This window comes from Pelophylax lessonae (genome assembly GCF_965119305.1).
Source record: "Pelophylax lessonae genome assembly, chromosome: 7".
NCBI lineage: Eukaryota > Metazoa > Chordata > Amphibia > Anura > Ranidae > Pelophylax > Pelophylax lessonae.
The window spans coordinates 41,317,739-41,344,322 of NC_138774.1; the positions used below are offsets into that span (position 1 = coordinate 41,317,739).

The 26,584-nt window shown below is 40.9% G+C and overlaps 1 protein-coding gene across 1 annotated transcript in view; it reads left to right on the forward strand.

The window, feature by feature from the left end:
• LOC309560441 (uncharacterized protein) overlaps positions 1-26,584 on the forward strand; it is a 226,558-nt gene that overhangs the window by 12,226 nt on the left and 187,748 nt on the right. Inside the window, exon 3 of the mRNA XM_082264075.1 lies at positions 10,855-11,133. Within this exon, the coding sequence (XP_082120201.1) occupies positions 10,855-11,133 (279 nt within the window). The remainder of the gene's footprint in view (positions 1-10,854; positions 11,134-26,584) is intronic.

Below are 26,584 nucleotides of genomic sequence, written 5' to 3' on the forward strand. Positions count from 1 at the left end.
AGTGTGAACGGGGCCTTATCCATTGAGATATATAACATCTTTATTAATAAAACCAAGTTTCATAAACAAACAGAAATATTGTTTTTTGACAAACCGAAGTGCAACTTTAAAATACAAAAAACTGTAAACTCCATTGGCTGTAATGTCATTGCACAAATTACCTGAATATATTACCAACATTAAATATTAGGGAAGAATATAAGAAAGCCTTTTTCTTAATTTTTTAGTTTTCAGCAGCTTAGTAGATGCCCCTTACTTATGCGGTGGTGCAATCCATGTTTAAACTTTAATGTGCGATTATTACTGGCTCTGGATGGAATTGTGTTGCCAATTTAGAAATGGCCAGCAGAGGAGCGTTCATTTTGATGTCAATTTTCAATTTAGTTTTAGTTATAGTCTTATGACTAAAATGCCATTTTATTTTTAGTCGTATTTTAGTCATCTGAATTGTTTTAGTCATATTTTAGTCAACTAAAATTGTGTTCATTTAGTCGACGAAAACATTTTAGTTGACAAAATTAACACTGCTAAATAGGAACACGTGTGCATTGCTGCGCATTTTGGAAATGCACGCATTTGCATCTGCTCGTTTCTGAAAGCGCAGCACCTCACACAGAAAACACGCGCTTTGCTGTGCATTTCCAAAATGTGTGGAAACGCATGTTGCGCTTACATTGCCATTTAGGCTGCATTTGCATCTGCGCCTTTCCAAGCACGCAGCAATGAGCATCATGGAAAACGCACGCATTGCTGTGCATATCAAAAATGTGTGGAAATGTGCCTCCAGCTTGTGTTGTCATTTAGGCTGCGTTTTCATCTGCGTGTTTCTAAATGCACGGTAACCCGCATAGAAAATGTTCGTTATGCCGCTCACTTCCAAAACATGTGTCGCTCCTGCATTACCATTTGTTTACAAAGACTATAACTACAACTAGATCGAAATTTTATGCCAAAATTAACACTGCTATTTAGACTGCGTTTGCATCTGCGCATTTCCAAACACATGACAACCCACACAGAAAACGTGAACTTTGTTTTGTGTCTCAAACTCGTGGCAACTTGCGTCACGCTTGCGTTATCATTCATTCGCATCTACACCTTCTCCAAACACACGACAACCTGCAAGAAAAATCGTGCTTTGCCTTGCATTTCAAAAATGTGCGGCAATGTGTGTCATGCTTGCATTACCATTTAGGCTGCATTCACATCTGTGCGTTTCCAAATGCACAGCAACCCGCACAAAAACCATGCACTTTACGCACATTTCAGAAACGCGCATCACAATTGCTTTGATTTCATGGCAACACAAGTGTAATGCACATTTCTGAAATGTGTGGTAAAGCATGCGTTTTCTGTGCGAGTTCCATGCAGATGTAAATGCTGCCTAATTGTTAATGCCCCCCCAATCACGGTTAGCAGATGCGTGCTTCGCTGTGCGTCAAAATGCTCTACAAATGCGCACAGCAAAATGCGATCTGTAAAAATGTGACACTTCATGACTGACAATGTTCTAGAGCTACTTTGCGGCATTTGTCACGCATGTCGGCAGTTCATTCAAATGAATGGGATGCCCAACGTGCGACGCATGTTTACTCTGCAAAAACATGTAAAAATAGGAGCGGGAACATGCGTTTCTGCTACACTCAGGTGTAAATGGAATGTGCTTGGGAGGAAAGTTTTTAGGCAGCAAGGATGACCAGGGAGGAGAGGTGAGGATCAGAAAAACCACTGATCTATCAAAGTCGCAGAGGAATGCTTCTTATCAGTTGAAGTCGCAGGGAAGTGGTACAGCAAAGTCACGCTGGAAATGGTGCGACTTTCATGTCACACAAGTGTGACCCAGCCGGGGATAAATCCATATTACAATTCTAATGTGACATAGTTGGAGAATGTAAAGAAAAAGGGGTTCAAATGAGCCCCTTTTTCTAGATGGGATGGCGGCAGGCCTTTTGTAAAAGTAAGCATCCTTTAGTCATTACAATAGGTTACTAGGCAGATTTAGGTGGGCTAGCCAGTGTATGGTCAGAATAAGCCCCAATCACTGTGGGGCTTATTCTGTAGCTAGGAAGAATAACATTCAAACTGTTTTTTTCTTGTTTTTCTCCCGCCTTTGAGCCTGCCCAGGATCTATTTAAAGGGGGGCTCAGCTCCTGAAGCACCACTTACCTCAGGAAGAACGTCGTGTCAAGTTGAAAAGTTTTGTTCCAGCTCTTCTGTCAAGATGAGTCTCATCCGCCAGCTGATCGAGAGGGCCGGGGAAGCGGGTTCCGAAGATTGGATCCGGCGCTGTCTGGCCATGTCTTCTTCGTCGTCCTGTCCGGTGGAGCCTCTGCCCGTTGATGCTTGTGTCCCGGAGTCGGTGTCTTCTGGCGGATCCAACGGTGAAGCGGATGTCGTCGCCGGGTCAAGTAGAGCGGATGTCGTCACCGGGTCAAGTCTGCGCAATGATGATGTCATCGAGTCAAGCGGGCGCCCGGAAGCCGTCACCGGGTCAAGAAGCGGACCGGATGTCGTCGGAGGTCGGAGGGCATCTTCAGCACCGGAACCGGCGGAGGAGGATCGTCCTTCGGTCGGGGGTAGGCGCGGCGCGCCGAAGACTCGCAGTGAGGAGGCCGTCCCGGCGAAGAGGAAGAGGGCGCCCCGCCGCCGCTACTCACCACCCGCCGCCCGGAGGGAGTCATCCGTCGTCGGGAAGGAGCCGCCGGTCGTCCGAGGAGAGCCGCCCGTCGACAGAAGGGAGCCGCCCATCGACCGGAGGGAGCCGTCCGTCGCCCGGAGGGAGCCATCCGTCGCCCGGAGGGAGTCGTCCGTCACTCGGAGGGAGCCGCCCATCGTCCGGAGGGGGCCGCCCGTCGCCCGGAGGGAGCCGCTCGTCGCCGGGAGTGAAGGAAGATCCAGCTCGGCATCGTTCCCCGCCGGTGGGCTAGTCGAGGCCCCGGCGTCTTCACGGCACCCGGTTCCTGTGCAGCAGGTGGTTTCCCCTCCTTCGGCTGTGCAATACCTCATGGATCGGGACATAGCGCCCTCCAGGTTGGATATGCGGGCTGGGCTGGGGTTATCTGGAGGGGGGGTGGGTGTGTCTCCTCTGGCCACGGCTAACGAAATGTCAGCGATTCTATCTGACTTCCTTAAGGAATTTAGGCAGGTTTTATCTGCTGCCCCCCAAGTTATTGGTGGCCCGGTGCCCGCAGGGGGGGGGGAGGTGGCTGTATCTAGTGCGTCTGCTGACGCTCGGGTGCAGGCATCTTCCCCTTTAGACGTGTGGGCACCATCTAGTGGCCTTTTAGGAATTAGCGCGGTGCCTAATCCGCCTTCTAGTTTGGCCTCTCCTCTGGCTGATCCTCCTGCTTCTGTCGCCCTGGCCAGGACTCAAAATCTCCCTGAGGTGTGCCTCAGGGAGGCTTTGACTTGTGAGATGTCCCCTCTGGGTTTTCACCTATCCGATTCTGTGAAGGAGAAAATCTGGAGTGGTCTGTATGTTGACATGCTTTCTTTGCTGCCTTCAGCTAAGGAGTTTGTCTCCAAGGGTGACAAGAAGGACGAGGAGGAGCGGAGACGCCCAGTGACAAAAATTTTTTATAACTGGCTGCAAGCGTTTTTTATATATGCGGCTGTGCTTTGTGAGAAGCACCCTTCCAAATGTGTTGGTCTCTTCCAGCATTTGGATATCGTGTTAGAAGCCTACAAAAACTTTGGTGGGACGGCTTGGTTCTCTTATGATGTCGCCTTCCGCCAGAAGCTGGCTGTGCAGCAGCATTTGAAGTGGGGTGTCAAGGATATCAGCCTTTGGCTGGATCTGTTGTTACCCCAGAAGCCTTCCTTTGGTAGACAACCGTCTACAATTACTCAGCAGCCTACTCCTTCCCATTCCTTTCGCAAAGGGGTCTGTTTCAGTTACAACGACTCTCAATGCAAATGGCCTGGGAATTGTAGATATAGACACGAATGTGCATTCTGTGCGGGTTCGCACCCAATTGCCAAGTGTTTTAAAAGGATGCAGAGTTCCCAACCTGCAGGGGGTTTTTCAAAAGGCAACAACCCCGGTGAAACTGTGCGCAATGCTCCCGTGGCTTCTGCGATACCCCGACAAGGTGAAAGCCACGCTGGTAATTGAGGGTTTCACTTGTGGTTTCTTTTTGCCTGTTTTTAAAGGCACGGGTTGCACTCTGGTTAAAAATCTAAAATCTGTTGCTTGCCTTGAGGATGTAGTTGCTGAAAAAATTTGCAAGGAGTTGCAGGCGGGTCGGTTTGCTGGCCCTTTTGAATCACCTCCATTTCCCGGTTTTCGCATATCTCCTCTCGGCATTGTTCAGAAGCGGGAACCTAATTCCTATCGTCTAATCCATCATTTGTCATTTCCCTTTGGGGAGTCTTTAAATGATGAGATCAGCGAAGACGAAGCTTCTGTGCAATATTCTTCCTTTGAGGATGCCTTGGTGATTTTGCGAGGTTTGGGAAAGGGGGCATTGCTGGCAAAGACGGATATAAAATCCGCTTTTCGCCTGCTGCCAGTCCACCCTTCTTCCTTTAACTCCTTGGGGTTTTTCTTTTGGAATCAATTTTTCTTTGATAGGTGCCTTCCCATGGGCTGCTCCCTTTCTTGTTTTTATTTCGAATGTTTTTCCACTTTTTTAGAATGGGTTGTGTCCAGCAGGTCGGGCTCTTCTTGTCTCGTCCATTATTTGGATGATTTTTTGTTCATGGGTAGAGCGGGGTCATCTGACTGTTTGCATTTGCTTGAAACATTTTTTGACATTTGTGAACAGTTCGGGATCCCCTTGGCACATGAAAAGACGGAGTGGCCATCTACTGAGGTACAATTTTTAGGTATTCACATAGATTCAGCTTTGATGGAATTTAGGTTGCCCCGGGAAAAAGTGGAAAAGTTGACATCCTGTCTGTTGACTATGATTCGCAAGAAGAAGGTTACTTTGAAGGAGATGCAGTCTCTTTTGGGGCTGCTGGCTTTTGCTTCTCGGATTATCCCTCTGGGAAAGTTATTTGCCAGGAAGCTCTATGCTGCTATCTCCGGTCTTAAATCACCTACTGCGCACGTCCGCCTGTCCTCTGATGTCAAGGAGGATATGCTGGTTTGGGTGCAGTTTTTGATTTATTTTAATGGCAGAGCAGTGTGGCAAGATGAGTTTGTCACCGATCAGGACTTCTGTCTCGCCACGGATTCAGCGGGCTCGGTGGGTTTTGCCGCTATTTGGCGAACTCATTGGTGTGCTGACTCCTGGCCTGACAGATGGCAGCGATTCGGTTACACTCGCAACAGCGTGCTGTTGGAGCTTTTCCCAATCGTGGTGGCCCTTGAGGTTTGGGGTTCACATTTCCAGAATAGGCGCATTTTGTTTCGCACTGATAACAAAGGGGTGATGTTTGCCATTAACTGCTTGTCTTCCAAATCTCCTCCTGTTGTGAATCTTTTGCGGTACCTTGTATCCCGTTGTTTAAAATTGAACATATGGATAAAGGCCGCTTATGTGCCTGGTAAGGATAACGATTTGGCAGATTCTTTGTCTCGTCTGCAGATGGAGCGATTTTTTCGGCTATTTCCAGACGCGGATCAGGTGGGTTGTCGTTACCCGGCACGGCTATGGGGCATTGTGTAGATCTGGTTTCCCTTAATATCGCAGGTTCTTTGGCCCCAGCTACCCTAGCCGGATATCAATCGGCTTGGGATCTTTGGTCGGCCCATCTATGTTCCATGGGTGAATCTCCTGATAAATTTTGAGAACATCTAGTTTTGTCATTTTTGAATTTTTTGTTTGCAAGGGAATATTCCTGGTCCCACGTCAATAAGCTTCTTGCGGGTGTTTCCTTTTTCGCTAAATTGCAGAATCATCCGCCCTGCTCTGCCTTTTTTGCTGTCCGACAGGCTTTGAAAGGCTATCGGAAAGCGAACTGGCGCCCTGATAGCAGGGAGGCGATCACTCCGCATATTTTGGAGCAACTTTGTTTGGCAACCGAGCATGTTTGTTTTTCGCTTTATGAATCTGCGCTTTTTAAGGCAGCGTTTTCGGTAATGTTTTTTGGTGCCCTGCGGATTTCGGAGCTTGTGCACGACGCGAATAGCGGTTTCGGCTTGTTGTTGTCCGATATTAACCTTCGCGAGAAAGACGTCGGTATTTTGTTGCGTTTTTCTAAAACTGATCAGTTGGGCGTGGGAAAATGGATTTATTTGCACCAGTACCGTCATTCTGCATTGTGCCCAGTTTTGTTGTTACGCAGGTTTTTAGCGATACGGTCATCTTCTGCGGGATCTCTTTTTGTTCATCAGTCGGGTAAAGCATTAACGAAATTCCAATTCAATGCCGTTTTGCGCAAATGTTTGCAATCTGATGGCCTGGAGCATTCTCAGATGTCTTCGCATTCCTTCAGGATCGGTGCGGCTACTGAAGCTGCCAGGTTGGGGGTTAAAGCTCAGGCACTAAAAGCGATTGGTAGATGGAAGTCGAATGCATACATGTCCTATATTCGTCCTAACAATTGTTGTTAATTTTTAGGTTCTGTCTGCCTCTCTGTATGGATCGTTGGCCACTCTTTTGTTCATTGGGCCCGTGCGAGAGCCAGGAGACGAGTTTACTCGGAGAACATTGGTTTGGATCCACGCTTCTATCATGTCCAATGGTTCAGTAAGAGGGGCATGTGTTGGGCTGAACTGTTACCTGAGCTTAGCAAGCTTTTAAAGGTCCTTTCCCCCCCCCCGATGTAATGGTCATTCATCTGGGGGGAAATGACATTGGGAAGTTTAGGTCACTAGATCTAGTTTTTAGGATTAGGGATGATTTAGTTTATTTACATTCTGCATACCCTGGTATGCGGATTGTATTTTCTGAGGTTGTTCCCCGGCTTGTATGGTTCAAACACCCGCACCTTAAACCGTTGGAGAAGGTGCGGAGGAGGATCAACAAAGCCTTAGCTAGGTGGTTAGGCTCTGCAGGCATTCTGTCTTTCCGGCATTTTGAGCTGGAAGGTGGTATCGCCGGGCTTTACAGGTCTGATGACGTTCACCTTTCCGATATCGGACTTGATATCCTCAATACCAATCTGGGTACGTGTGTTGAGAAGGCCGCGCTGTGGGGGTTGTGACAGGAGGGCTTTAGCCTCCTGTCTGGTGGATAATTTGCTTTTGATATTATAATTTGTTGGTAACCTGGATCTCAGTGATCGGGTTAAAGTTATTGAGTTTATGTTAACAAAGTTTGATACAAGTATTAAAACGGCCGCGGCCTTTATTTTTTCCAAAATGGTGTTGTCAGTCTCTTTTATTTTAGTTTAAGTTATTTTAAAGTATAGAATAAGGTCCTGCCTGCTATCCCATGTAAAGAAAAAGGGGTTCAAATGAGCCCCTTTTTCTAGATGGGATGGCGGCAGGCCTTTTGTAAAAGTAAGCATCCTTTAGTCATTACAATAGGTTACTAGGCAGATTTAGGTGGGCTAGCCAGTGTATGGTCAGAATAAGCCCCAATCACTGTGGGGCTTATTCTGTAGCTAGGAAGAATAACATTCAAACTGGTTTTTTCTTGTTTTTCTCCCGCCTTTGAGCCTGCCCAGGATCTATTTAAAGGGGGGCTCAGCTCCTGAAGCACCACTTACCTCAGGAAGAACGTCGTGTCAAGTTGAAAAGTTTTGTTCCCCTCCCTCCCCTCCCCTTGGCTGTCGCGGCCAGTTTATACTTGTTGGGTCATCTTTGCGTGGTGCAAGGAGGGACTTTTTTCTTGTGTGTTTATCCCCTTTTATTGGGATGAGTATGTTTGGATAATTTGCTTTTGATATTATAATTTGTTGGTAACCTGGATCTCAGTGATCGGGTTAAAGTTATTGAGTTTATGTTAACAAAGTTTGATACAAGTATTAAAACGGCCGCGGCCTTTATTTTTTCCAAAATGGTGTTGTCAGTCTCTTTTATTTTAGTTTAAGTTATTTTAAAGTATAGAATAAGGTCCTGCCTGCTATCCCATACACATCGCTCCTCTCACCTCACCTATGGATAGGATGCACAGAGCAATGCATTGTGGGAGGGTACATGCGTTTCCTCCAATACCAGGGAATTGGGATGTCACATTTTGAGGGTCCCAGGGACCTCTGATTGTGATTATGGTGTGTGACCCCTCTTGGTGCTTCTGTTTATGGGACATTTTGATTGGGTTGAGTTACACAAATAGTAGAGGTTATTCACTAAGCAAAGTGAAAGTTAATAAATAAATGGAAGCAGTGTGTACTTTAAGCAACCAATCACATGTTTACAGAAGATGAATATTCCAGGTGAACACAGGACACACCCACTGTAGAGTGAGGGGAATGATTTCCTCCATGCACAGCTGACTTCCTGTCTGGGGCCTCCATAGAGAAGTATGGATGTCTGTCCCCTGTCAGGTCTCCTGTGTGTATTATACAGTGGGTACGGAAAGTATTCAGACCCCCTTAAATTTTTCACTCTTTGTTATATTGCAGCCATTTGCTAAAATCATTTAAGTTCATTCTTCTTCCTCATGAATGTACACATAGCACCCCATACTGACAGAAAAACACAGAATTGTTGACATTGTTGCAGATTTATTAAAAAAGAAAAACTGAAATATCACATGGTCCTAAGTATTCAGACCCTTTGCTGTGACACTCATATATTTAACTCAGGTGCTTTCCATTTCTTCTGATCATCCTTGAGATGGTTCTACACCTTCATTTGAGTCCAGCTGTGTTTGATTATACTAATTGGACTTGATTAGGAAAGCCACACACCTGTCTATATAAGACCTTCCAGATCACAATGCATGTCAGAGCAAATGAGAATCATGAGGTCAAAGGAACTGCCTGAAGAGCTCAGAGACAGAATTGTGGCAAGGCACAGATCTGGCCAAGGTTACAAAAAGATTTCTGCTGCACTTAAGGTTCCTAAGAGCACAGTGGCCTCCATAATCCTCAAATGGAAGACGTTTGGGACGACCAGAACCCTTCCTAGAGCTGGCCGTCCGGCCAAACTGAGCTATCGGGGGAGAAGAGCCTTGGTGAGAGAGGTAAAGAAGAACCCAGAGATCACTGTGGCTGAGCTCCAGAGATGCAGTCAGGAGATGGGAGAAAGTTGTAGAATGTCAACCATCACTGCAGCCCTCCACCAGTTGGGGGCTTTATGGCAGAGTGGCCCGACGGAAGCCTCTCCTCAGTGTAAGACACATGAAAGCCTGCATGGAGTTTGCTAGAAAACACCTGAAGGACTCCAAGATGGTGAGAAATAAGATTCTCTGGTCTGATGAGACCAAAATAGAACTTTTTGGCCTTAATTCTAAGCGGTATGTGTGGAGAAAACCAGGCACTGCTCATCACCTGTTCAATACAGTCCCAACAGTGAAGCATGGTGGTGGCAGCATCATGCTGTGGGGGTGTTTTTCAGTTGCAGGGACAGGACGACTGGTTGCAATCGAGGGAAAGATGAATGCGGCCAAGTACAGGGATATCCTGGACAAAAACCTTCTCCAGAGTGCTCTGGACCTCAGACTGGGCCGAAGGTTTACCTTCCAACAAGACAATGACCCTAAGCACACAGCTAAAATAACGAAGGAGTGGCTTCACAACAACTCCGTGACTGTTCTTGAATGGCCCAGCCAGAGCCCTGACTTAAACCCAATTGAGCATCTCTGGAGAGACCTAAAAATGGCTGTCCACCAACGTTTACCATCCAACCTGACAGAACTGGAGAGGATCTGCAAGGAGGAATGGCAGAGGATCCCCAAATCCAGGTGTGAAAGACTTGTTGCATCTTTCCCAAAAAGACTCCTGGCTGTATTAGACCAAAAGGGGGCTTCTACTAAATACTGAGCAAAGGGTCTGAATACTTAGGACCATGTGATATTTCAGTTTTTCTTTTTTAATAAATCTGCAACAATGTCAACAATTCTGTGTTTTTCTGTCAGTATGGGGTGCTGTGTGTACATTCATGAGGAAGAAGAATGAACTTAAATGATTTTAGCAAATGGCTGCAATATAACAAAGAGTGAAAAATTTAAGGGGGTCTGAATACGTTCCGTACCCACTGTACATGGAGGACCCCCCAGAAATGACACAACATAGACTGCTCCCCCCAGCAGATGTATAATGTGGAATCTCCCATTCCTGTTCTGTGGGGGGAGGGGTGTATTACAGAGATATTTGTAGTCAGTCTTCTACAGGAAGCATTCTGTGATTGGGACTGTCTATGTATGAATAGTATAAGATGGATGAGGAAGGTGTACAATGGCCGTGTATTGTCTCTCAGGTGACACCAGGAGGTGATTATTGAGGAGATGTCGGTTCTCTTTCTGGATTTCCTGTCACATGATCTCTCTGTACAATCTGCAGCCATGATGAGGGAAGATATTCTAATTATTCCATAATCCACACATCCCGTGTCACCATCACTGGGGGAGGGGTCATCTACACAGTGTGTGATTGGCTGGTAGAAAATGGAGGGAAACTGCAGCCAATGAGATGATGATCTGGAGATGTCACACCTGGTTGGTGAATAGAAATGTTTGTTGGGTTAGGACAGCCAATCAGTGATGAGTGTCATTTCCTCAGTGGTGGGATGAGCCGGTGACCCCTCTGTAGAACATTCTGGGGTGTCACTAGGATCCGATCTTCTTCTTCCTCCATACTGAGGATGTGTATCGGAGTTTTCTGCCATAGTGGAGGATATATATCTGTAGTACTGGCCGTGTCATTATAAGGAGAGCTGTGCTGTATATGTACACTCTGTATACACACATCTATCCCTATACATATCTCCTCCATATACCATCACCTCCTACATCATCACATATTACACACATGACACCTCTGATCCCAGGTCACATCTTCCTCTTCTCTCTGCAGGGATCCATATTTACCAGTGGATGTACGGCTGTGAGCTGAGAGATGACGGCGGCACTGCGGGGTATATGCAGTACGGATATGATGGGAGAGATCTCATGTATCTGGACACACAGAGATGGATCTATATCCCGACCATGAATGAGGCTCAGATCACCACACAGAGATGGAACAGTCCGGAGGTCAGAGAGGGGGAGAGACAGAAGAATTATCTGGAGAATATCTGTATAGAATGGCTGAAGAAATACATCAACAATGGGAGAGAAGATCTGGAGAAGAGAGGTGACTGCACTATATACATCATATATGTTATATCTACACCCCGTATATACACACTACACTATATACATCATATATGTTATATCTACACCCCGTATATACACACTACACTATATACATCATATATGTTATATCTACACCCCGTATATACACACTGCACTATATACAGTGGGTACAGAAAGTATTCAGACCCCCTTAAATTTTTCAGTCTTTGTTATATTGCAGCCATTTGCTAAAATCATTTAAGTTCATTCTTCTTCCTCATGAATGTACACATAGCACCCCATACTGACAGAAAAACACAGAATTGTTGACATTGTTGCAGATTTATTAAAAAAGAAAAACTGAAATATCACATGGTCCTAAGTATTCAGACCCTTTGCTCAGTATTTAGTAGAAGCCCCCTTTTGATCTAATACAGCCAGGAGTCTTTTTGGGAAAGATGCAACAAGTCTTTCACACCTGGATTTGGGGATCCTCTGCCATTCCTCCTTGCAGATCCTCTCCAGTTCTCTCAGGTTGGATGGTAAACGTTGGTGGACAGCCATTTTTAGGTCTCTCCAGAGATGCTCAATTGGGTTTAAGTCAGGGCTCTGGCTGGGCCATTCAAGAACAGTCACGGAGTTGTTGTGAAGCCACTCCTTCGTTATTTTAGCTGTGTGCTTAGGGTCATTGTCTTGTTGGAAGGTAAACCTTCGGCCCAGTCTGAGGTCCAGAGCACTCTGGAGAAGGTTTTTGTCCAGGATATTCCTGTACTTGGCCGCATTCATCTTTCCCTCGATTGCAACCAGTCGTCCTGTCCCTGCAGCTGAAAAACACCCCCACAGCATGATGCTGCCACCACCATGCTTCACTGTTGGGACTGTATTGGACAGGTGATGAGCAGTGCCTGGTTTTCTCCACACATACCGCTTAGAATTAAGGCCAAAAAGTTCTATTTTGGTCTCATCAGACGAGAGAATCTTATTTCTCACCATCTTGGAGTCCTTCAGGTGTTTTTTAGCAAACTCCATGCGGGCTTTCATGTGTCTTACACTGAGGAGAGGCTTCCGTCGGGCCACTATGCCATAAACCCAGACTGGTGGAGGGCTGCAGTGATGGTTGACTTTCTACAACTTTCTCCCATCTCCTGACTGCATCTCTGGAGCTCGGCCACAGTGATCTTTGGGTTCTTCTTTACCTCTCTCACCAAGGCTCTTCTCCCCCGATAGCTCAGTTTGGCCGGACGGCCAGCTCTAGGAAGGGTTCTGGTCGTCCCAAACATCTTCCATTTGAGGATTATGGAGGCCACTGTGCTCTTAGGAACCTTAAGTGCAGCAGAAATCTTTTTGTAACCTTGGCCAGATCTGTGCCTTGCTACAATTCTGTCTCTGAGCTCTTCAGGCAGTTCCTTTGACCTCATGATTCTCATTTGCTCTGACATGCATTGTGATCTGGAAGGTCTTATATAGACAGGTGTGTGGCTTTCCTAATCAAGTCCAATCAGTATAATCAAACACAGCTGGACTCAAATGAAGGTGTAGAACCATCTCAAGGATGATCAGAAGAAATGGAAAGCACCTGAGTTAAATATATGAGTGTCACAGCAAAGGGTCTGAATACTTAGGACCATGTGATATTTCAGTTTTTCTTTTTTAATAAATCTGCAACAATGTCAACAATTCTGTGTTTTTCTGTCAGTATGGGGTGCTATGTGTACATTCATGAGGAAAAAGAATGAACTTAAATGATTTTAGCAAATGGCTGCAATATAACAAAGAGTGAAAAATTTAAGGGGGTCTGAATACTTTCCGTACCCACTGTACATTATATATGTTATATCTACACCCCGTATATACACACTACACTATATACATCATATATGTTATATCTACACACTGTATATACACACTGCACTATATACATCATATATGTTATATCTACACCCCGTATATACACACTACATTATATACATCATATATGTTATATCTACACACCAAAAGTATTGGGACGCCTGCCTTTACACACATATGAACTTTGATGGCATCCCAGTCTTACTCCGTAGGGTTCAATATTGAGTCGGCCCACCCTTTGCAGCTATAAGAGCTTCAACTCTTCTGGGAAGGCTGTCCACAAGGTTTAGGAGTGGAACTGTGGGAATGTTTGACCATTCTTCCAGAAGTGCATTTGTAAGATCAGGCACTGATGTTGGATGAGAAGGCCTGGCTCACAGTCTCCACTCTAATTCATCCTAAAGGTGCTCTATCAGGTTGAGGTCAGGACTCTGTGCAGGCCAGTCAAGTTCCTCCACCCCTGTTAGAACAGGAAGGGGCCATCCCCAAACTGTTCCCACAAAGTTTGGAGCATGAAATTATCCAAAATGTTTTGGTATGCTGACGCCTTAAGAGTTCCCTTCACTGGAAATAAGGGGCCAAGTCCAACCCCTGAAAAACAACCCCACACCATAATCCCCCCTCCACCAAATGATTTGGACCAGTGCACAAAGCAAGGTCCATAAAGACATGGATGAGAAAGTTGGGGTGGAGGAACTTGACTGGCCTGCACAGAGTCCTGACCTCAACCCGATAGAACACCTTTGGGATGAATTAGAGCGAAGATTGTGAGTCAGGCCTTCTCGTCCACATCAGTGCCTGACCTCATAAATGCGCTTCTGGAATTATGGTCAATCCTTCCGATAGACGCTCCTAAGCCTTGTGGACAGCCTTCCCAGAAGAGATGAAGCTGTCAAAGCTGCAAAGGGTGGGCCAACTCAATATTGAACCCTACGGACTAAGACTGGGATATCATTAAAGTTCATGTGTGTAAAGGCAGGCGTCCCAATACTTTTGGTAATATAGTGTACATCATATGTTATATGTACATATCGTATAAACACACTACACTACATACATCATATGTTCTATCTACACCCCGTATATACACATTACACTATATACATCATATATGTTATATCTACACCCCGTATATACACACTACACTATATACATCATATATGTTATATCTACACACTGTATATACACACTACACTATATACATCATATATGTTATATCTACACCCCGTATATATACACTGCACTATATACATCATATATGTTATATCTACACCCCGTATATATACACTACACTATATACATCATATATGTTATATCTACACCCCATATATACACACTGCACTATATACATCATATATGTTATATCTACACCCCGTATATATACACTACACTATATACATCATATATGTTATATCTACACCCCGTATATACACACTACACTATATACATCATATATGTTATATCTACACCCCGTATATACACACTACACTATATACATCATCTATGTTATATCTACACCCCGTATATACACACTACACTATATACATCATATATGTTATATCTACACCCCGTATATACACACTATAATATATACATCATATATGTTATATCTACACCCCGTATATACACACTACACTATATACATCATATATGTTATATCTACACACCGTATATACACACTGCACTATATACATCATATATGTTATATCTACACCCCGTATATACACACTGCACTATATACATCATATATGTTATATCTACACCCCGTATATACACACTACACTATATACATCATATATGTTATATCTACACACCGTATATACACACTGCACTATATACATCATGTATGTTATATCTACACCCCGTATATACACACTACATTATATACATCATATATGTTATATCTACACCCCGTATATACACACTATATTATATACATCATATATGTTATATCTACACCCCGTATATACACACTACATTATATACATCATATATGTTATATCTACACACCGTATATACACACTGCACTATATACATCATATATGTTATATCTACACACCGTATATACACACTGCACTATATACATCATATATGTTATATCTACACCCCGTATATACACACTGCACTATATACATCATATATGTTATATCTACACCCCTTATATACACACTACACTATATACATCATATATGTTATATTTACACTCCGTATATACACACTACATTATATACATCATATATGTTATATCTACACACCGTATATACACACTGCACTATATACATCATATATGTTATATCTACACACCGTATATACACACTACATTATATACATCATATATGTTATATCTACACCCCTTATATACACACTACACCAGGGGTAATGAATTAAAAGGAGGTCCGGTCGCTAAAATTTTCATTGGGCCGAGGTCCGAATCTCAAGTCGGTGCTGACTCAGAAAGATTGTAGTCACCGTATGTCTTATCAAATCAGTGTGCCCCATAGCGTAAATATGTCGATCAGAGTGCCCCTTAACATAAAATATGCCCATCAGTGTGTACCACAGCATAAATATGCACATCAGCATGCCCCTTAACATAAAATATTCCCATCAGCGTTACCATTAACATAAAATAAGGGGCACGCTGATGGGCATATTTTATGTTAGGGGGGCACTCTGATGGACATATTTCATGTTAGGGGGCACTCTGATGGGCACATTTTATGTTAGGGGGCACTCTGAGGGGCACATTTTATGTTAAGGGGGCACTCTGATGGGCAAAAAAAAACGTGTAAATCAGCATTGCTCTTAACATAAAATATGCCCATTAGAGTGCCCCTTAACATAAAATATGCCCATCAGCGTTTCCCTTAGCATAAAATATACCCATCAGTGTGACCCTTAACATAAAATAAGAGGCACGCTGATGGGCATATTTTATGTTAGGGGGCACGCTGATGGGCACATTTTATGTTAGGGGGCACTCTGGTGGGCAAAACAAAACATTTAAATCAGCGTTGCTCTTAACATAAAATATGCCCATCAGAGTGCCCCTTAACATAAAACATGCCCATCAGTGTGCCCCTTAACATAAAATATGCCCATCAGCGTGCCCCTTAGCATAAAATATACCCATCAGTGTGACCCTTAACATAAAATAAGAGGCACGCTGATGGGCATATTTTATGTTAGGGGGCACGCTGATGGGCACATTTTATGTTAGGGGGCACGGTGATGGGCACATTATATGTTAGGGGGCACTCTGATGGGCAAAACAAAACATTTAAATCAGCGTTGCTCTTAACATAAAATATGCCCATCAGAGTGCCCCTTAACATAAAACATGCCCATCAGTGTGCCCCTTAGCATAAAATATACCCATCAGCGTGACCCTTAACATAAAATAAGGGGCATGCTGATGGGCATATTTTATGTTAGGGGGAACGCTGATGGGCATATTTTATGTTAGGGGGCACGCTGATGGGCACATTTTATGTTAGGGGGCACTCTGATGGCCAAAACAAAACATTTAAATCAGCGTTGCTCTTAACATAAAATATGCCCATTAGCGTGCCCCTTAACATAAAATATGCCCATTAGCGTGCCCCTTAACATAAAATATGCCCATCAGAGTGCCCCTTAACATAAAATATGCCCATCAAAGTGCCCCTTAACATAAAATATGCCCATCAGCATGTCCCTTAGCATAAAATAAGGGGCACGCTGATGGGCACATTTTATGTCAAGGGAGCACTCTGTTGGGCACATTTTTTTTTTTTTATGGGGCACTCTAATGAGCAGAACAAAATATGGCAAAATATGCCCCTAAAATGTGCTCCACATACCTGAAGTCCTGAACTGCAGCCAGGAGCCAAAAGCCGCGAACAGGGGGGCGGGGCGTGCACATAGTGTCACGCCCTAGCTCGCTGCCCGAGTGTGAGGGAGCCGCAGTCAGGAGCAGGGGGCGGGACGCGCACGTGACGTCACGCCCCCTACTCGCGCGGCGGCCCGACAGGACACCGGCTGCGAGGGAGCCGGGAGCCGGGAGTCGCAGCGAGGAGGGGAAGGACTCAACCTAGGTAGCGGGCTCGCGGTCCGGGCAGAAGCATCGCGCGGGCCGCCAATGGACCGCGGGCCGCCATTTAGTGACCGCCGCACTACACTATATACGTCATATATGTTATATCTACACTCCGTATATACACACTGCACTATGTACATCATATATGTTATATCTACACACCGTATATACACACTACATTATATACATCATATATGTTATATCTACACATCGTATATACACACTGCACTATATACATCATATATGTTATATCTACACACCGTATATACACACTACATTATATACATCATATATGTTATATCTACACACCGTATATACACACTGCACTATATACATCATATATGTTATATCTACACACTGTATATACACACTACACTATATACATCATATATGTTATATCTACACACTGTATATACACACTACACTATATACATCATATATGTTATATCTACACCCCGTATATACACACTACACTATATACGTCATATATGTTATATCTACACTCCGTATATACACACTGCACTATATACATCATATATGTTATATCTACACACCGTATATACACACTACATTATATACATCATATATGTTATATCTACATACCGTATATACACACTGCACTATGTACATCATATATGTTATATCTACACCCCGTATATACACACTACACTATATACATCATATATGTTATATCTACACACCGTATATACACACTACACTATATACATCATATATGTTATATCTACACCCCTTATATACACACTACACTATATACGTCATATATGTTATATCTACACCCCGTATATACACACTACATTATATACATCATATATGTTATATCTACACCCCGTATATACACACTGCACTATGTACATCATATATGTTATATCCACACACCGTATATACACACTACATTATATACATCATATATGTTATATCTACACACCGTATATACACACTACATTATATACATCATATATGTTATATCTACACACCGTATATACACACTACACTATATACATCATATATGTTATATCTACACACCGTATATACACACTACATTATATACATCATATATGTTATATCTACACACCTTATATATACACACTGCACTATGTACATCATATATGTTATATCTACACACCGTATATACACACTACACTATATACATCATATATGTTATATCTACACACCTTATATATACACACTACACTATATACATCATATATGTTATATCTACACCCCGTATATACACACTGCACTATGTACATCATATATGTTATATCTACACCCCGTATATACACACTGCACTATATACATCATACATGTTATATCTACACCCCGTATATACACACTGCACTATGTACATCATATATGTTATATCTACACACCGTATATACACACTACACTATATACATCATATATGTTATATCTACACCCCGTATATACACACTGCACTATATACATCATACATGTTATATCTACACCCGTATATACACACTACACTATATACATCATATATGTTATATCTACACCCCGTATATACACACTACACGATATACATCATATATGTTATATCTACACCCCGTATATACACACTACACTATATACATCATATATGTTATATCTACACACCGTATATACACACTACATCATATACATCATATATGTTATATCTACACCCCGTATATACACACTACATTATATACATCATATATGTTATATCTACACACCGTATATACACACTGCACTATGTACATCATATATGTTATATCTACACCCCGTATATACACACTACACTATATACATCATATATGTTATATCTACACCCCTTATATACACACTACACTATATACGTCATATATGTTATATCTACACCCCGTATATACACACTACATTATATACATCATATATGTTATATCTACACCCCGTATATACACACTGCACTATGTACATCATATATGTTATATCCACACACCGTATATACACACTACATTATATACATCATATATGTTATATCTACACACCGTATATACACACTACATTATATACATCATATATGTTATATCTACACACCGTATATACACACTACACTATATACATCATATATGTTATATCTACACACCGTATATACACACTACATTATATACATCATATATGTTATATCTACACACCTTATATATACACACTGCACTATGTACATCATATATGTTATATCTACACACCGTATATACACACTACACTATATACATCATATATGTTATATCTACACACCTTATATATACACACTACACTATATACATCATATATGTTATATCTACACCCCGTATATACACACTGCACTATGTACATCATATATGTTATATCTACACCCCGTATATACACACTGCACTATATACATCATACATGTTATATCTACACCCCGTATATACACACTGCACTATGTACATCATATATGTTATATCTACACACCGTATATACACACTACACTATATACATCATATATGTTATATCTACACCCCGTATATACACACTGCACTATATACATCATACATGTTATATCTACACCCGTATATACACACTACACTATATACATCATATATGTTATATCTACACCCCGTATATACACACTACACGATATACATCATATATGTTATATCTACACCCCGTATATACACACTACACTATATACATCATATATGTTATATCTACACACCGTATATACACACTACATCATATACATCATATATGTTATATCTACACCCCGTATATACACACTACACTATATACATCATATATGTTATATCTACACACCTTATATATACACACTACATTATATACATCATATATGTTATATCTACACACCTTATATATACATACTACACTATATACATCATATATGTTATATCTACACCCCGTATATACACACTGCACTATGTACATCATATATGTTATATCTACACACCGTATATACACACTACACTATATACATCATATATGTTATATCTACACCCCGTATATACACACTGCACTATATACATCATACATGTTATATCTACACACAGTATATACACACTACACTATATACATCATATATGTTATATCTACACCCCGTATATACACACTGCACTATATACATCATACATGTTATATCTACACACCGTATATACACACTACACTATATACATCATATATGTTATATCTACACCCCGTATATACACACTACACGATATACATCATATATGTTATATCTACACACCATATATACACACTACACTATATACATCATATATGTTACATCTACACACCGTATATACACACTACACTATATACATCATATATGTTACATCTACACACCGTATATACACACTACACTATATACATCATATATGTTACATCTACACCCCGTATATACACACTAGTACATACACATATATATATATATATATATATATATATATATATATATACACACAGCTCAGTACACCACCCATACATGTCAGCAAGTGCCTGAGAACTTGTGAATGTGTGAGAAGCAATGCCTCATGGGACATGTAGTCCTGGTCAGGAGAAGGAAGTGAGTGGTTCTAAAGGCAGAAGTTTTTTTACCTTGCTATAGGGGCACTCTGTCTATACTATACTTTGCAGCTTGCTATTGGGGCACACTGAAGGCAGGAGGAGCCAGAAGTGTCAGTGGGGGACCCCAGAAGAGGAGAATCGGGGGGCTGCTCTGTGCAAAACAATTACACAGAGCAGGTAAGTATAACATGTTTGTTGTTTTAAAAAAATAAAATAAAAATCACTTGAAAGACTCTGTGCAGGGAAGATCAGCATCTGACCCCAGAGAAGGTGGAGGCTGATAGACTGGAGGTGATAGAAGGCATTATAATTACATTTAAAGTAAACTTTTACCAGTATTGTGCATTATATTTAAATGATCATATCCATGAAAATAAGTCTCAGCTTTTAGTACTACTTTATTATAAAAGATTTATATCTCCCTTCCAACCTTCATACAGCTTCATGTCTGACTCCTAGTCAAAATGCCCATATATCCTACTTCTGGGTGTATTTATTATTATATATATATATATATATATATATATATATATATATATATATATATATATATATATATATATATATGATATAAGTAATATATATTATTACTTTCACTGTTTCACAGTATAAATTAACCCCATATAGTAGTGATTATCTGATTTTTGTACTATAAAGGGCTAATTTCATTTTTTTTAACCCCATTATGACAGGAGATACAAAAAAAAGCACGCTGCTGCTACTAAATGTCTCAGGCCTGGGTCACTCCCAGTGCCGGGACAAGGTCATTCAGCACCCAGGGCAAGGATGCCAAAATGCACCCCTCCTTCCCTTAAGGTTAGGGTCAAAGTGCCCCCCCATCCCTGCAATAAACCATAGTGCCCAGGGCAACTTCTCCTCCTGCCCACCCCTTTTCCCGGCCCTGGTCACTCCTATGCATTTTTTGGTGCTTTTTGCAGAAACGCACAACGGTTCATTTAACATGGTTTCCTATGGGACACGTTCACATCTATGCTTTTTTCAGACACTGCGTATTTGGAAAGGGTCAAGGACTTTTTTTCAATGCAAAACGGTGCTTTTTTTTTTTTTGCTTTTTTTTTGGTTCAATAGACTTTAGTGGAGAAGCTGCAGAAAAGCATGTAGTGTATTTTTGCCACGATTCACGTTTTTTAATCTGCCCAACAACAAATTGGCCACAAAAAGCATAAAAAACTCAAATCGCAGCAAAATCGCATGTGCAAAAATCACTGCAGAAACGGATCAAAAGCAAAATGCATTGGTGTGACTCAAGCCTTAGCTGACCATACATGTATCCATTTTAGGACAAAAATATTTATACGAAAAATCTTTGTACATTCACTGAATGAAAAAATGTCTTTTGAAAATTTCACTTGCTTTTAACATTCAGTTGTAAAAAGAATTTAATTTCTGAATGAAAACCACACACACTGTCTGATAATTCCTTTCACCAAGAAGTTTTCTATTCTGCTCCTTCCAATTTTCCCATCACTGTGGTTGAAAACGAATGTCAATTTGACCCAACTAACGATTAGAAAATTGAACGAACGTTCTTAAAATGAACATTTTTTTTGAAGGAAGACATAGGGCCTGATTCATAGTACGGAGAATTGGCGTTTCGGCTGGATTTTGCGAACCGGTGAATTTTTAAGTCTGAAATTGGTATTCAAAGAACGGCGGGCGGAAAATAAAGCCAACTGTGAGATTCATTAAGATCAACTAATGTCAGGACTGGACTTAAAAACAGTCCAGGTAAAAGGTGGACTAATTTTTTCAAAATCACAAAATATGGCAGGAAAAAAATAAAAAATGTGTGGGAAAGATGTGTTATATGATTTTGAGCTAAACTGCTTTTAAACTGTGTGAAAATGTTAAGTAGAAAAAAAGATATTAATAAAAGTGTAAATTGCAAAAATAGCTCCAGAGTCAATTTCTGGCAGATAGCTCATGTGAGCATGCTCCAAACCAAAAACTAGGCTGAAAATAACGTTTTTGAAAACGTTAGTGGGAGTTTTATTGAATTTGCGGCAAATACCGCCGCAAATTCGCGGTAAAACGGCGCTATTCCGGCGCTAATAAATTTTTTTTTTTTTTTTTAATTTTTTTTTTTTTTATTTCTTTTTTTTATTTTTTTTTTGCACATATCTATGTATGTCTATATATATATATGAATCACAAAAATAAATATATATATATATATATATATATATATATATATATATAGATATATATGTGTGTGTGTGTATGTGTATATATATATGTATATATATATATATATATATATATATATATAGATACCCAAAAAATAATTATATGTGTATGTATATATATATATATATATATGTTTTTTATTTATTGATTTGCCTATGTGTATGTATGTATATATATATATATATATATATATATATATATATATATATATATATATGAAAAGGAACACTAACACGGCTCCTCCCCGAAAATTAAACATTGTATATGTGTGAAATTAATATATTTTTGGGTTGGTTAGATATAGAAAGTAACAATAATATATGTTTTTTTGCATATGTATATATATATATATATATATGTATATATATATATATATATATATATATATATATATATATGTATATATATATATATATATATATATATATATATATATATGCAAAAAACAATATATTATTGTTACTTCCTATATCTAACCAACCCCAAAAATATATTAATTTCACACATATACAATGTTTCATTTTTGGGGAGAAGCCGTATTAGTGTTGCTTGTCATATATAACAACATACAGTTGTAGGTAGTTCAGGGATTCGAACACCCAAATACACTGTTGCAAGGCAGCAGTGCTAACCACTTAACTACCTAAAGCTAATGACATTTTTCTCAAAGCATGTGTGATTTGTACTTTAAAAAAAAAATAATGATATATATATATTCTATTTAGACCCAATTCAAGCTCAAATAATTTTTATTTATTAAAATTTTTTGATGGACTAATTTAATCAAACTATATTAATTTTTAGAGCCCATTCACATTAGCGCGACTTGTCAGGCGACTTGTCAGCCTGACAAGTCGCGGTATGTCACGGTCCATTGAGTAGTACAGGACCCGTTCTAATAGGAGCGACACAAGTCACTCCGACTTAGAAAAAGGGTCCTGTACTACTTTGGGGCGACCTCGGAGCGACTTGCATAGACTTCCAGTATGTGAAGTCTCTGCAAGTCGCGGTGCACAGCGGTGCACGCGACTTCACAGGTCACCCCCCGAAGTCGTGTCGCCTCAATGTGAATGGGCTCTTAAGGTGCCAGTGCATGTATGCTTGGTATAAAGATAACAAGAAACAAAAAAAAAAAACCTCAGAGACCACAATTCCCAAATAATTAACCTAGTTTAGTAAAACTGTATATAATCAATACATTTTTAAAAATAATCCTGCATGCTGGAAATTATATATAGGGGTTTAAAACATTTATTTCTGTGAAAAATTAGTATTTTAAACTTAAATTGATAGGCTAAGAAACTATCAGTGGCATATATTATGAAATAAATGTAACAAAGTGATTATGTTTGTGTAAATTGTGTTTTGCAAAAATGTTGCAAATATGTATTGAGCTTGAGCTTGATTAAATAAACTGACCAAAATATCCAAGTGGTTAGCACAGCTGCCTTGCAATAATGTATTTGGGTGTTCAAATCCCTGAACTACCTACAACTGTCTGTTGTTATATATGACAAGCAACACCCCAAAAATAAAACATTGTATATGTGTGAAATTATTATATTTGTTGAGTGGGGGGCCATATTACTGTTGCTTCCTATATAGAGCCACATTACACTCTGAGAAATAGCAGTGTTTGAGCTTGCAAATCTGAGAATTTGCAAATTGATTGAACATATGCAGTGCAACCCCAGAACTCAGAATTCAACAACCCAAAAAAAGATATGTAGATATATATATAAAAAAATTACTACATCAAGTCAACACACATAGGAAATGCTTTCAGTAATCTCAGAATGAGCACAAAGTGGCTTTTTCATTTAGACTAATGGGCCATACACACTATAAGATTTTCTGAAGATTTTTTCCTTTAGATTTACCAAAACCAGATAATATGAGGTCAAACCTAAACACTTTCAATTTGTATGCAATCTGGCAGGCCCTTGCACTACATAGAAAAGGTAAATCTGAAGGAAAAAGTCTTCAGAAAACCTTATAGTGTGTATGGCCATACATGATCCAATTTTCTTACAATTTTCTGTCCAATTTTCTTGAAATTTACCTTCAAGTATGTAGTACAAAGGCCTGCCTAATTGGATAAGTGAAAGTGTTGTTTAGCTTTGACATCACATTATGTGGTTTGTGGTTAATCTATCAGAAAATTGTACAACAAAAATTGAACATGTATGGCCATACACACTATAAGATTTTCCGTAGACTTTTTCCTTCAGATTTACCTTTTCTATGTAGTGCAAGGGCCTGCCAGATTGCATACAAATTGAAAGTGTTTAGGTTTGACCTCATATTATCTGGTTTTGGTAAATCTAAAGGAAAAAATCTTCAGAAAATCTTAAGCCCCGTACACACGTACTGATCGTCGGCCGAACGATCGGCTGTCTTTTGTCCAGGGCTGTCCTGTCTGTTGAAAACTGCAAAAGACTGCACACGAATTTTGTCGGCCAACAACAGACGACTGCAGAAGTGATGTCATGTGATGGTTAACTTTCCCTGTGTTTTTTCTTTTCTGAGCATGCCCAGTCTTGCAAATCAGCCGATTGTCGGCCGAATTCTGTACTGACTGGCGAACAATCGGCCGTTCTGGTGTTGGCCGACAAAAATTTTAATGCCTGCACGACAGATTCTGTTCGGCCGAAAATGCGCTGTCGGCTGTCGGAAGCATCATACTAACAAGCCTACAATCGGCCGATCGGTCGTCGGCCGAATATTTACGGCCGAAGATCGGTACGTGTGTACGAGGCATTATAGTGTGTATGGCCCATTAAGCTGGCCATACATGTTCAACTTTTGTTGTACAATTTTCTGGTAGATCTACCACAAACCACATAATGTGAGGTCAAAGCTAAAAAAACACATTCACTTGTATCTAATTAGGCAGGCCTTTGTACTACATACTTGAAGGTAAATTTCAAGAAAATTGGACAGAAAATTGTAAGAAAATTGGAACATGTATGGCCAGCCTTAAGCCTCGTACACACGTACCGATTGTCGGCCGTAAATATTCGGCCGACGACCGATCGGCCGATTGTAGGCTTGTTAGTATGATGCTTCCGACAGCCGACATCGCATTTTCGGCCGAACAGAATCTGTCGTGCAGGCATTAAAATTTTTGTTGGCCAACACCAGAACGGCCGATTGTTCGCCAGTCAGTACAGAATTCAGCCGACCATCAGCAGATTTGCAAGACTGAGCATGCTCAGAAAAGAAAAAACACACGGAAAGTTAACCATCACATGACATCACTTCTGCAGTCGTCTGTTGTTGGCCGACAAAATTCGTGTGCAGTCTTTTGCAGTTTTCAACAGACAGGACAGCCCTGGACAAAAGACGGCCGATCGGTCGGCCGACGATCAGTACGTGTGTACGAGGCATTAGTCTAAATGAAAAAGCCACTTTGTGCTCATGCTGAGATTATTGAAAGCATTTCTTATGTGTGTTGACTTGTAAGAAACTTTGATCATGGATGGCCAGCCAAACACTCATTCATTAGTGAACTGGTGATTTTGGTTTAGGAACCAACAGACCCAATTAATTACTTTGCTGGGCGTTTCCTATACTGGGTGGGTGTAGTTTAACCAAGGTTATATAAAGGGATGTATGAGATCATATCATTTGGCCTGTGGAAGGGCCACAGGTCTTTATGTCCGAATTTGCTTTTGGGGTGGGGGGTTTGCTGGCATGCCTAAAGATCCATATTGCAGTAAGTGTATTCTGTTGGATGAATACTTTTCATGCTCTA